At 39.7% G+C, this 13,743-nt stretch overlaps 1 protein-coding gene across 4 annotated transcripts in view; it reads left to right on the plus strand.

Moving 5' to 3' along the window:
* Positions 1 to 13,743, plus strand: part of asap2a (ArfGAP with SH3 domain, ankyrin repeat and PH domain 2a) — a 116,731-nt gene that overhangs the window by 71,267 nt on the left and 31,721 nt on the right. For 3 of the 4 annotated variants that reach the window (XR_009806207.1, XM_061895871.1, XM_061895873.1), the window contains exons 5-10: positions 7,628 to 7,677; positions 7,904 to 7,930; positions 9,481 to 9,610; positions 11,484 to 11,569; positions 11,685 to 11,760; positions 11,852 to 11,938. Coding sequence is in view for 3 of the 4 variants with exons in the window: in XM_061895871.1 (XP_061751855.1) it covers positions 7,628 to 7,677; positions 7,904 to 7,930; positions 9,481 to 9,610; positions 11,484 to 11,569; positions 11,685 to 11,760; positions 11,852 to 11,938 (456 nt within the window). In the remaining variant the exon portion in view is untranslated. The remainder of the gene's footprint in view (positions 1 to 7,627; positions 7,678 to 7,903; positions 7,931 to 9,480; positions 9,611 to 11,483; positions 11,570 to 11,684; positions 11,761 to 11,851; positions 11,939 to 13,743) is intronic. The other variant, XM_061895874.1, reaches the window with a different exon arrangement.

Here is a 13,743-nt window from a genome sequence, read left to right on the forward strand (position 1 = left end):
AATGCAGTGGGTCAAATATCAAATATCTCACCTCTCTTTTTGTCACAGTAGTAGTTTTGATAGTAATGAAAGTTGGACACCTGCTCCATTATTAAGCTGAACACTGAATTTATTCAGTTTTAAAATAAGCAGGACAGACTCCTGTTAAAGAAATATGTTTATTTATATTCAATCAAGTTAAGCAGGGAATATAAATCAATCAATCAATGTTTATTTATATAGCCCTAAACCACAAATGTCTCAAAGGACTGTACAAACTATTACGACTACGACATCCTCGGAAGAACCCACATAAGGGCAAGGAAAACTCACACCCAGTGGGACGCCAGTGACAATGATGACTATGAGAAACCTTGGAGAGGACCTCAAATGTGGGCAACCCCCCCACCCCCCACCCCCCACCCCTTTAGGGGACCAAAAGCAATGGATGTCGAGCGGGTCTAACATGATACTGTGAAAATTCAATCCATAGTGGCTCCAACACAGCCGCGAGAGTTCAGTTCAGAGCGGATCCAAGACAGCAGCGAGAGTCCCGTCCACAGAAAACCATCCCAAGCGGAGGCGGATCAGCAGCGTAGAGATGTCCCCAACCGATACACAGGCGAGCGGTCCATCCTGGGTCCCGACGAGCGGTCCATCCTGGGTCTCGACTCTGGACAGCCAGTACTTCATCAATGGTCATCAGACCGGACCCCCTTCACAAGGGAGGGGGGGACAGAGGAGAAAAAGAAAAGAAGCGGCAGATCAACTGGTCTAAAAAGGAGGTCTATTTAAAGACTAGAGTATACGAATGAGTTTTAAGGTGAGACTTAAATGCTTCTACTGAGGTAGCATCTCGAACTGTTACCGGGAGGGCATTCCAGAGTACTGGAATGCCCGCAGACTTTTTTTGGGCTTTAGGACTCACTAATAAACCAGAGTCTTTTGAACGCAGATTTCTTGCCGGGACATATGGTACAATACAATCGGCAAGATAGGATGGAGCTAGACCGTGTAGTATTTTATACATAAGTAGTAAAACCCTAAAGTGACATCTTAAGTGCATCTATGTATGATCCGCCTCCCGGATCATACATAGTTTTTGTTCTTGAGTCCTTTTGTGTGTTTTCAGATTATTTTTCGACTCTTCCTGTTCTGAGTTTTGCACTTCTTGTTTTATCTTGTTTCCATGGTTTTTCATTTGTCCCACCTGCTCTTGATTGTTAGGCGCACCTGTGTTCTGATTATTGTTTCTGTATTTAAGCCTGCCTCCTCCTTTTGTACGGTCTAGGTTCGTTGTTTGCTCCATGCAACAATCACGTTGGATTATCTACTTCTTTGTATCTGTGCTAAGTTTCGCCTTAGCTTCTGTGCGCTCGGCACGCGCTTCTTGGACTCTTTGAACTCGATGCTTGTTAGCGTTAGCTTCCCGTGCGAAGGCATGCACTTTTCTTTTGCCAGTTTTTGTACCAGTGTTTTTCCTTTTTGTATATTAAACCAAGCTCCTACCTGCAATCCCTGCTTGTCCTGGTCCCCGTGCATTTGGGGGTGACTCAACACGGGCATCCAAAATGCGTTCCAAACGTGACAGAATATTTATATTTAGGACAAGAAAAACAAAAAATGTGCACTTAATCTACTATGCTTACTGTCACCACATTTTTGAGCAAATCAATGACTTGCAGTTCAGTAAAACATCCAAAACATAATTATGAATATGAAAATTCCGACTTCACAATTGCATTTGTATACAAATATAGGGTTATTTTCTTAAGCAGATTTTATGCATGCAAGCAAATAATAACTTGTGATTAATCTTGATTAATCACAGATCTAGAGTGATTATTCAGATATGTGTTTGATTGTTACTTCTAACATTACAGAACACGGCCGACATAAAGCACCATATTTGGCCTTGACAGAGGTATACACTCTACTGAATACTAATATTGTTTCTTCCATTTTTAGTCAGTTGGCCTGTATGCAGACCCACCTCTAAATTACAACAACAACCTGTTTTAAGTTCTGCTGAGCTTGCTGCAATTCAACACGGAAGTGGGAAAATAGCTGAAGAATGTGCGAGGAGAGCTGTAGCTGGTAGTAGATGGGGTGGGTCAGCGGATGGAGGCCCCCTCTCAAGGACATTTCATGACATCCAAGACAAACCAAACAGTCCAGTTGCGATCGATTGAATACCCTAAGAAAACAATGACCTGGATGATTGAGAACATCTACACTATATACCCATTCCATGATGTTTCTTCTTCTGTCCTTACTTTCAGCCAGAATGGGAACAAGGGTGTTAAAAGAAGTTTCTCTCTGAGGGAGTCTTATTATGCACTGCATTGGCCTGTTCTGCTCTGGCTGGCCATGCCCCTGTCTGGTATTTTTAGCTATTGTTATGATTTTTCCTGGTCTCTCTGGCTCTTTCCTTCCATCTACCATCTTTCAAGCTTTAAACCACAGCAGCAGTTTGTGTTAGCGACTTCCTTTGTGTGGTCTTTGCTTTCCAGGCAGCTTTTCTCTCTGCACTTACTTCTTCTGTCTTATTCTTACGCTCATGGCTTCTACCCTTTAACTGTTGGGATGAGTGGCTGGTTGCTCTTTGACAAGGTTCAGTGAAGCAGACCTGATCCTGTGGGTTGACAAGTTGTGCTTGCCACTCAGCAGCAGCTTGAGCATAAGTCAAGAGTGGGATCTTTGTCCTTTGTGGAGCTCAAACAATGAAACTACTGCTTAAGGTGGTAGCCTAATTCTTCTAAATTTAGTTTTCTACTGATAAAACCATTTTTTTACATTCCTAATTTTGTTGTACTTTTGGTGTTTAATTAGAAATCCAAATGTTTAGTCATACTTACTGTTTACTGTGAGACTCTGACACTCACTGTCTGTTGGTCCATGTCCATCTTTAATTAGCACCCCAGCAGCAGGGATGCTGTTGAGTCAAGTGTTTTGTCGGAGCTTGGTGTTTTTTCAACACTCACCCTTGACAATGAGAAATTAGTGTTGCCTTTCGCAGGTGTGACCTAAGGAACTAAAAATCTGAAAAAACTATCACATGGAGCCGCCTGGCCTACCGGTACCCTGTTGGGGATGTTATGGGCTGATTCAATTAGGAGGCTGATCCACATCTTTTGTTTCTTATAGTGAAGAAACTCTAACTTTGCTCATTAGTCCGTAATGGAGCTCAGAGCGTGTTGCAGTTGGCTCAGTGAAATCTGGCATTGCTGTACTTGTCTTGTTTTGCTGCCATGGTTGCTTTGTCTATGTCTAACTATGGAGTGTACTGCTCGGCCATACTAACAGTGGCCCTGTTAAAACATTCTCAACATGTTTGTTGTCTCAACAACAACTCCATGATGTCATTGGTGGGAGGGTAAGCTACATCCATATTATGTCAAATCTTCTCCAATAGAATGCAAACAAAAGTTCGAAACATTCTGACAATACATTATGTTTAAAATAAATAACAATTAATGTGACTTAGCAGTGTTTCCCACAGGTCAGGCATCTATTTGTGGTGGTGTGGTCGGGCGGCAGGGTGGTGGGGGTGGTGGGTTGGTGGCAGCGGCCATGAACAACGCAGAGTTGGAATATAATTACAACACTTTATGTACATATTTATTTACAAATTTATATAATATTTATATAATATGTAACTACAAGCTCCATTCACAGACAGAGTCCCATTTAAAAAAAAAAATATTATTATTATTTTAATTTTTTTTTATTTGTGGCGGCTGTAATTCTTTTTTGGCGGGCCGCCACATATAAATGAATGTGTGGGAAACCCTGGACTTAGGGATGTAACAGTAAATATAAATGGGACAATGATTAACCGCTGTATAATTCCAGACCGTTAGTTATACTGTTTAAATTTTAACTTATCGAAAGAGCCGTCATATATCAATGCATTTTAGGCAAGACTGGTTACTTTCTGGAAACAACATTTTTTAACCTTTTAAAATTGTTATTTGAGTGCAATAGGAAACATATGTTTATTGTGTAGAAGGGTTGTCTTTTAAAATAAAGCCAATATTGAAATTTTTTGTAGTTCCCTTTATTTGGCCAGCCGTGCACTAGAATGTCAACTCAAACACACTGGACTCACCATTTACAACTTTGCCTTCCGTGAGCAATTAAAAAGGCTTTTGCCAGGCCCTGAAAGATGATCGGTCGACATTCTACTCCAATCTCATCAATCAGAACACTGGCAATTCTAAGAGGCTCTTCTCCACTATAAATAACCTGAAGCCACAATCACTCTCATTGAATGAAGCTACAGATGAGCGATGCAACAACTTCTTGGACTTTTTTAGATCTAAATTCAACAACATTTTCTCTCTGTTGCCCAGCTCCTTCTCTCTTTCTCTCGCTTGGTGTGTGACCCCTCTCTTACTTCTCCGATATCCAGCAGAGCCACATTGAGAAAACCATAAGAGGAATGAGGCTGACCACCTGCTGTTTAGCCCTCTTCCCATCCACTTTGCTTAAATCACACATCTATACCCTCAGCCCAATCATCACTCAGGTTGTTAACCGTTAGCTTCAAACCGCTAATGTTCCACCTGCTCTTAAAGCAGCTGTCATTTGTTCCCTCCAGAAAAAGCCCTCCCTAGAACCGGACAGTCTTGCAAACTACAAACCTATTTCAAACCTTCTCTTTCTATCCAAGATAGTCGAGAAAACAGTTGCCACACAGCTCCAGGACCATCTTACACATAACATGTATCAAGAATTTCGTTCAGCCCATAGCACCGAGACAGACGACTGCTCACTCAGGATCACCTTCACTCCTTATCCTCCTGAACCTGACATCGTCTCTTGACACTGTGGACCACACCATCTTCCTCTAGCATCTACAGTGCATAACACAGTGAGACTGACAAACCACACATTGAAATAGTTTGAATGTTATTTTTCAAATCGAACTGAACATGTCTTGCTTGGAGGATGCAAGTCCAGCCCCCATCCATGTCACCAGTGGTGTTCCTCCGGGTTCAGTCCTTGCCCCCATCATTTTTACCATCTACCTGCTTCCCTTTGGTCATGTCATCAGCAAACAAAGACTGTCCTTTCATTGTTACGCTGATGACACACAACTTTACATTAAAACAGCCCCAAACCCCTCCACTGCCCTGTCATCCCTCAACTTCTGCCTTAAGGAAATCAAACCATGGATGAACAGGAACTCCATTCAGCTGAACAGCAATAAAACGGAAGTACTGCTCAATGGTACCCCTCATCAGGTTCAGTCCTCACCCATATCACAATTTACCTTTGATGGACAGGTCATTCTTCTCTCCACCTCAGCAACAAACCAGGGAGTTTGGTTTGACTCCCACCTGACTTTCAAGGACCTCATAAAACATCTCTGCAAAACCTAATTTCACTACCTCCTCAACATTTCAAGACTCTGTTCCACTTTACCCTACCAGCAACAGATCAATGGGTCCATGCCTTTATTCCCTCAAGGCTGGACTACTGTAACAGGCTCTTCGTCGGGATACCTGGCAAGACCATCCAGAAGCTACAATGCATCCAGAACAGGGTTGTGATGACAGCCTGTAAACACGAGCATATCACCCCCATCCTTCAATCACTGCACTGGCTCCCTTTCTCATCCCGGATCAACAACAAAATATTGCTACTCACTTATAAGTGCATCCATGGGTCGCATCTTATGCAGGGTATGTTCTCCCAGGAATGCAGATCAGGCTTCAGACACAGCGTGCAGGTAGGAACAAATGATTTATTTTGAAATAAATCAGAGGGTAACAAAGAAAAATGTGATCATAGCACTTAAGGCAAAACCAAAAGGAGCTAGCGTGGGAGCTAGAAGGCAAAAAGAGCCTAGCGTGGAAGCTAGCAGGTACAGAGCAGGAAATAAAAGTAGTCATCTGTTGAATAAAAACAAACTAGGAAGCCAGACTAAGTGAGGCCAGGCCAAGGACTAAATAGCCCTCTGATTAGTGCCCGGGCAACAAGTGTGCGTCCCGAACACTAACCAGAGGCGGGTGAATGTAATTTGCCGTCATGGCAACTGAGACACACAAACTCAAAAGGTGCTGAAAGCACAAGAGAACGTAAATAAACTATGGTCCGGGCAGCGGATCATAACGCTGTCACTAAATACGGTTTATCGCTACATCTGTAAGTGCAAGTTAAAGCTCTACTATGCAAAGCGAAAGCCATTTATCAACAACATCCAGAAACACCGCCGGCTTCTCTGGGCCCGAGATCATCTAAGATGGACTGATGCAAAGTGGAAAAGTGTTCTGTGGTCTGACGAGTCTACATTTCAAATTGTTTTTGGAAATATTCGACATCGTGTCATCCGGACCAAAGGGGAAGCGAACCATCCAGACTGTTATCGACGCAAAGTTCAAAAGCCAGCATCTGTGATGGTAGGGGGGGCATTAGTGCCCAAGGCATGGGTAACTTACACATCTGTAAAGGCACCATTAATGCTGAAAGGTACATACAGGTTTTGGAACAACATATGCTGCCATCTAAGCGCTGTCTTTTTCATGGACGCCACTGCTTATTTCAGCAAGACAATGCAAAGCCACATTCAGCACGTGTTACAACAGCGTGGCTTTGTAAAAAAAAGACTGTGGGTACTTTCCTGGCCCGTCTGCAGTTCAGACTTGTCTCCCATCAAAAATGTGTGGCGCATTATGAACCATAAAATACGATAACGGATACCACGGACTGTTGAACGACTGAAGGTCTACATAAAACAAGAATGGGAAATAATTCCACTTTCAAAGCTTCAACAATTAGTTTCCTCAGTTCCCAAATGTGTATGCGTGTTGTTAAAAGAAAAGGTGATATAACACAGTGGTGAAGATGCCCTTTCCCAACTACTTGGCATGTGTGGCAGCCATGAAATTCTAAGTAAATTATTATTTGCAAAAAAAAAATAAAGTTTATGAGTTTGAACATCAAATATCTTGTCTTTGTAGTGCATTCAATTGAAAATGGGTTGAAAAGGATTTTCAAATCAGTGTATTCCGTTTATATGTACATCTAACACAATTTCCCAACTCATATGGAAACGGGGTTTGTAAGATTAAAAAGAAGAAATGTTTCTTTTGCGGAAATTCAGGTCTGGAACCAATTAACAGTGATAAATGAATTATGACTGTACTGTCATTTACGATTAACCTCATCAGCGGTTTTATTGTTGGCAAAGTGGTTTCCTCTTCCTTACCGCTATGATTACTTTGGTACTGCTGGTGCTTTGTTGTGCAATATGTATGGTGATAAACATTTGGCAACGACAGCTGTGTTTTCCTTTCCAATTTTGTCAAGCCTCAAAAATCATTGTCAAAGTTAAAAACTGTGTAATACAATGAGTATTATCTAATAAATGTTCACATTTTGTAAAATATTTGGATCAGTCTTTCTCCAATTCTGGCCTATTTTCAAATAACTCCCCCTCCTCTTTGCAGTTTAGGTCAGTACTGTAAATGCCCTAACTATAACTGTATAGCTTTCAAAGTGATGGGTTTCCGTTACAACCCCCATGCTTAATATTAACATGCTTTGCTTGTTGCTTGTTTTGTATAAACTGTAGCGCTGCCACAGTTTTAAGAGTCACTTTGATTTAACTCCCCCTGTTTTTCCTGTTTTTTTTTCATAGGATCTAAAAAAACCTTTTGACAAAGCCTGGAAGGACTACGAAACAAAAGTGTAAGCCGTCCAAATGTAAATGTTAATTTTGGAAATGTGTAGCCTGTCTTGACTAACCACTCTCCTTCTAATCCATTTGTGATTTCCTCTCACACGCCACATTAATTTAAATTAACCTCTTCTCACCTGCTCCACACTGGGAAGCCTGCACCACTGTGAATGTGCATGTAAAAACCCCCAAAAAGAAATGTGATTTTTATAGGTTTTTGTATATATATCTTACAAGCTGCAAAGGACATTCTTTACTGAAAGGGTAATTCGACCTCTCCCCAGACCCCTTTTGAATAGATAGGTTAGTCTTGGTGCCGACATTAGGCCTCCAGCCAGGTCCTGCATGGCGTCAATCCATAGAGGACAAGCCCCATGGCATAGTTGGCTCCTCTCTTTAAATGCTGTTTGTTCAGGAATGTTGTCTTTGCTGACCAGTTGCTTCATTTGAATGCATTATTTATGCATATAATTGTAATCTATTGATATAAATGTTAGTCGTGGGAATTATTTCTGAACAGACAGCACTTGAAGTTAGCGCCCCGCCATAACCGTCATTTGGACTGTTGACTAAACATAAAAAGCATGACAAACCTGTGTCTGTCTCTCTTTATAACTGGCTGCCTTTCAGACTGCAACACAGTCACAGCTGAAGAAGCACAACACATTGGTACATCTGCACCCAGAAAACTGCTAGCTCGGCTTAAAAATAACTGTCTTATTAGTCTTTTCCCATGTCATCACATAAAATCTGTAGACGCCACAACAATCAAATGCAATTTTAGAAAACTGGTTATACGAAGGTCCTCAGTAGTCCTGAGTTCAATCCCGGGCTCGGGATCGTTCTGTGTGGAGTTTGCATGTTCTCCCGGTGACTGCGTGAGTTCCCTCCGGGTACTCCGGCTTCCTCCTACCTCCAAAGACATGCACCTGGAGATAGGTTGATTGGCAACACTAAATAATTGGCCCAAGTGTGTGAATGTGAGTGTGAATGTTGTCTGTCTATCTGTGTTGGCCCTGCAATGAGGTGGCGACTTGTCCAGGGTGACCCCCGCCTTCCGCCCGATTGTAGCTGAGATAGGCTCCAGTGCCCCCCGCCACCCCAAAGGGGATAAGTGGTAGAAAATGTATGGTTGGATGGTTATTTATGTGCAATACTGTCCTTACTGCATACCTATGAGGTCACTCTTTGTCATATTTCTGAGACTGGCATCTTTTTTAACTATATTTTGTCAGTATTGCAAGCAAAATAATTACAGATGTTGCATGGAATGGTCCCTCCCCGCCATTTTGTGATATATTCTGGGATGGGCATTAACAGTTAAACAGTTAAATGCACTGCACGGCTTGATGAGTCTGTATCAATGCCATGTTGAGCTGCACCCATGCAGACACAACGTAACATGAGTTTAAAACATTCAAAGATAGTGATTCTCCTATTTCATTAAAATAGTAGAAATTGGCGGTATTTGAGCAAGTAAATAGAGCTAAATGCCCTTCCCTAGTATATTCCTTCTATTGCCTGCAGGTGTATGCACTATAGTACTATTGTTGTCTTTGTGTAAAATCACCTGGAAACCGACTAGAGCCACTGTCTAAACATTTGCACTTCCAACTTTGTTTGCTTTTAAGCTTTAAAATCCAATAAACTTGTTTTCTAATAATATAACAGAAACTGCTTTGTAGGAAATCTGGCTACCAATCAAATGTCAAAGATGATTTTACACCCCTGACCACTGTTTGTATTTTACAATTGTGTACACCGTCTGACTTTGTGACAATGTGACCTTTTTTTTGTTTTGTTTTTTGCACCAGCACGAAAATAGAAAAGGAGAAAAAGGAGCACGCCAGACAGCACGGGATGATCAGGACGGAGATTAGCGGGGCGGAAATTGCTGAGGAGATGGAGAAGGAAAGGAGATTCTTTCAGCTTCAGATGTGTGAGGTTAGTTTTATTGGGATCTGTTGTCAAGTTTGACTCTGATGCACAAGTTGTTAAATATAAACACATTATCCCATAACAATACTGTTAGGGTCCAACTGTCAGCAATAAAAAATGTTATTCACATTTTAAAATTTTTAACAGTCATAAAAATAAGTTAACCACTGCTTCTCGTAAAACATAAAATCAATTAAAGTGTAGATCTTGTTGCGCACATCTTATTTTAACATTCGTGATTGTGACATAAGTGTAAAAAGAAAAATAGGACATTTAAGTAAGGGATGCACAATATTTTTTTTCAAACCAATAACTTCCGGTTATAATTTATCACCATTTATACGTGCGTCACACTGAAAAGAAGAGGCAACAACGGTACGCCAGTCACCATCATCAAGCTTGCCAACAGGAAATTCACAATGGCTTTTTTGACACTGGGGAAAAAAGCTGAAGGGCACAAATGTGTACATGAAGGAGCGCCTCACTAAACGCAATTTTGATATCACCAAGATAGCACGCGACTTGAGTAAACGAGGGAAATGTTAGAACTCCCAGAGCAACCAGAACAACAACAATAATAATAGGGTCTGACGGAAAACAAACATCGACATTCAACTACAAAATCACAGCGCTCCAAAGGATTACCGAACAAGAAGATCTGTACTAAGGTGCACATTAATCTACACTTACAGACATTCATAGAGCAACACAAAAGATTGCTGAACAGTAATATGTGGAAGTGAAAAACTTCAGCAGCTTAGATCACTTTAGTCCGGAAATACATAAAGATATAGATCCAGATACAAATGTTTTCTTTCATACCAGGAATAATTGTTTTTATTATACAGAAAAACAATATACTGTAACCATATGTGGAATTAAATTATGGAATGGATTACACAAGGAAATCAAACAAAGCACCAATATGATTCAATTTAAGAGACTGTTCAAGCTCCAAGTATTCACAAAGTACAAAGAAGAACAATTATGATGAACATCTTGAACATTTAAATAATTAAAAAAAATGACATTCTGTTTATCTATGTATTTGATATTTTTTACTTTCTTATGGTTTATTTAATAATTTATTTATTCACTATTCTGTTACAAATAGAGAACAATGACAATTCTTAATAATAAGCTATGCTTCTTCCTACTTCTTTTCGGACATGCTGTAATGAAACAACTGGAAATTAGCGATGTATTACATTGTATCGTATGTATGTTGGAAATAAACTAAACTGAACTGGAATGAACTGATACCGATAACCAATAACTTATTTATGTAAATTTTAAATTTATTCTGTGCACACCAGGAAGTAAGAAAGACTTCCTGGGAAACACAACTGGTGCACACAACGCAGTACGGGTAATCTGGCCTCATTGAAGAGTTTATCAGAGCTATAGTTTTAATTTAGTGTTTCTATTGTTGTGACGTCATGCATGACTACGTTAAAATGCAAAAGTTTAATACAACTCTATAACAATATATTTCCCCGATCACTTTGGTTACAATTGGAATGGGACGACTTCTGAACCATTCCATTTTAACTTGCTCTGTATGCTGATGAAAACCTGAAAACCATTGGAATAGTCGCTCTACAAAAATGACAAGAGTGGAAACATAACAGTTTTATGATCATAAAGCTATTCTAATGTAGTTTTTGGAATATAACACCCATACCTAGAATTTTTTATATGATGTATCGCCTTAGCCCTTTTTGATATACTGTCATGAACTTAACTGACAACTTGTTTTACTTTCAAGAGAACAAGATGAAAGGGTTGAAAACGTATTTAGATAGAAAACACACTTTTGGCTCTGGCTGAACCTGTCTGTTGGCGCCTGACTGGGTCCCATCTTGACAATGTTTTGCAGTATCTCCTCAAAGTCAACGAGATCAAAATCAAGAAGGGAGTAGACCTGTTGCAGAACCTCATCAAATACTTCCATGCGCAGTGCAAGTAAGACATACTGCATATTAATTGCAACCTTGCCGTGGTGTAACACAAGTAGTAGTAGTTTTTGTGTAATCATGCTGTAATGCAAAAAGTAATACGTCATATGAATCTTGTTCAGTTTCTTTCAGGATGGTCTCAAAGCAGTGGACAACCTGAAGCCTTCCATAGAAAAACTGGCCACAGATCTCCACACAGTGGGTTACTTTTACATGACTGCCACTCCATTCAATTGTAATCGTTGTTCAGCCGCTGTCCCCGAAATCCTCAATGTTTTGTTCTCTGCAGATAAAGCAGGCGCAGGATGAGGAGCGGAAGCAGCTGACACAGTTACGAGATGTTCTTAAGACAGCGCTACAAGTGGAGCAGAAAGAGGTAACACACATGCACTCATAAAAAAAGTTACTTTTGTGTCAGTGTTCTTAATGTTAACACTTGACTTTACATGGCCTTAGCATAATAACACATGCTGAATTGCTATAAATTGCACATTTTATTGTGAAATGTAGATTTTTTTTATAAAACTTTTGCTATGCTGTAAATCAGTTCAATGTCCTGAAAGAAATGCTTAATTGTCGTTTTTTGGCCATTTTTTCCTGCCATAGTTAAACAAATGAGTGAAATTTTCCACAGTGGAACCTCTAAGAACATGCCGGAAATGTAAATAATCTGTTACAGTGTCACATTGTCACCATTGTAAAACTCGAAAAACAATACAGGCAATATTTTTGTGTTTATAATTGTACGCGTGAAAACACACAGACGCACACACACACACACACACACACACACACACACACACACACACACACACACACACACACACACACATTCTTGAGGTTCTTCTGGTATCAAGATAGTAACCTATTTAAGATACTATTTTTGTTTTTTTATTCATACACAGTGCAATCACTTAGTGTGCAATATGTATATACATATGCAAGGTGGCAATAGTAGTGTTATTACTATTACCCCTTTTTAGTTTTTTTGTTTTCTTATGACATTTTACTTGTTACTGTATGTAAAATCTGCATCGCAAACACAAAATGCCCATATTGTCAAACAAAGTCTATATTATTTCCTATGAATATTTGCCAAAGCCAAAGAAAAACAGCAAAAAACACATGTTGATCGTTTAAAATTGACTAATTTGTCATCTTGCACAAGGATGTTTTGAATTCCGAATTGCATCATCACGATCAGCTTTAGAGGTTCCACTGTCTTGTATTCGTATCTTTGCAAACCAAGCATCCTCATTCTATTAAGATGACAAATTAATCTGACCTGAAGTTTTTTTCCCTCTCTTATTGCCTACATGTTTTGTGAAACAAGTCTAGAAGAGTAAGTAAATCAACAAAACATTGATGGTCGTGTTTTGTATTTCATAGGATTTTATTTCATACGAGATTGCATTTTTATGTTTGTGATTTGCCTCTGTAGAGTCTCATCTCCAGATTTGATGTTGATATTGTTTTAGTTTATAAAGACAAGATTCGGGTCTGTTGTTTAAACATTGTCCCATTAGCAAAATGTGGACAGAATATCAATAAAAGCATCAGAATATGTGTCATCACTCACCTTGACAAGTCATTTCCTGACTAAAATAAAACCTTAGTCTGCTCAATAACTGCTTATGCATTTGTTACTGAAAGAAAAATGTGAGACGTTTTTTTCAACATACTCATCCTATTAATTTAGCCCTTCCAGTCTGGAGTAGGATTTATCACTTTTACATACTTTTGTGTTTATCTATATATTTCACCTTGTAAACTTTTCATCTTGTCTCGGTTGATTTTTTTTTTTTTTCAGTCCAATTCTACTGCCTGTCAGACATGGGATTTATGGATTTTTAATGGGAGACAGATTTTTAGGAGCCATCCTTTTAAAAGAAATGGTCAAAAACTGTCTCATTCTTATATATTTTTTTTTATCAAGAAAACAATCAATGGTAGAAGTTATAAGATTAAATTGTGGATCAGAATAATTTCAATTTACACAAACATGACACTATCTGTGTTGGCCCTGCGATGGAGATGGCAAATCGTCCAGGGTGTACGCTGCCTTCCACCTGAATGCAGCTGGGATTGGCTCCAGCACCGCCGTAACCTCTAGAGGGACAAGCAGTAGAAAATGGACGGTTGGATGGATAGTTTACTATATTATGTATTGCTATTTATAAA

This window comes from Nerophis ophidion, linkage group LG03, assembly GCF_033978795.1.
Source record: "Nerophis ophidion isolate RoL-2023_Sa linkage group LG03, RoL_Noph_v1.0, whole genome shotgun sequence".
Classification (NCBI taxonomy): Eukaryota; Metazoa; Chordata; class Actinopteri; order Syngnathiformes; family Syngnathidae; genus Nerophis; species Nerophis ophidion.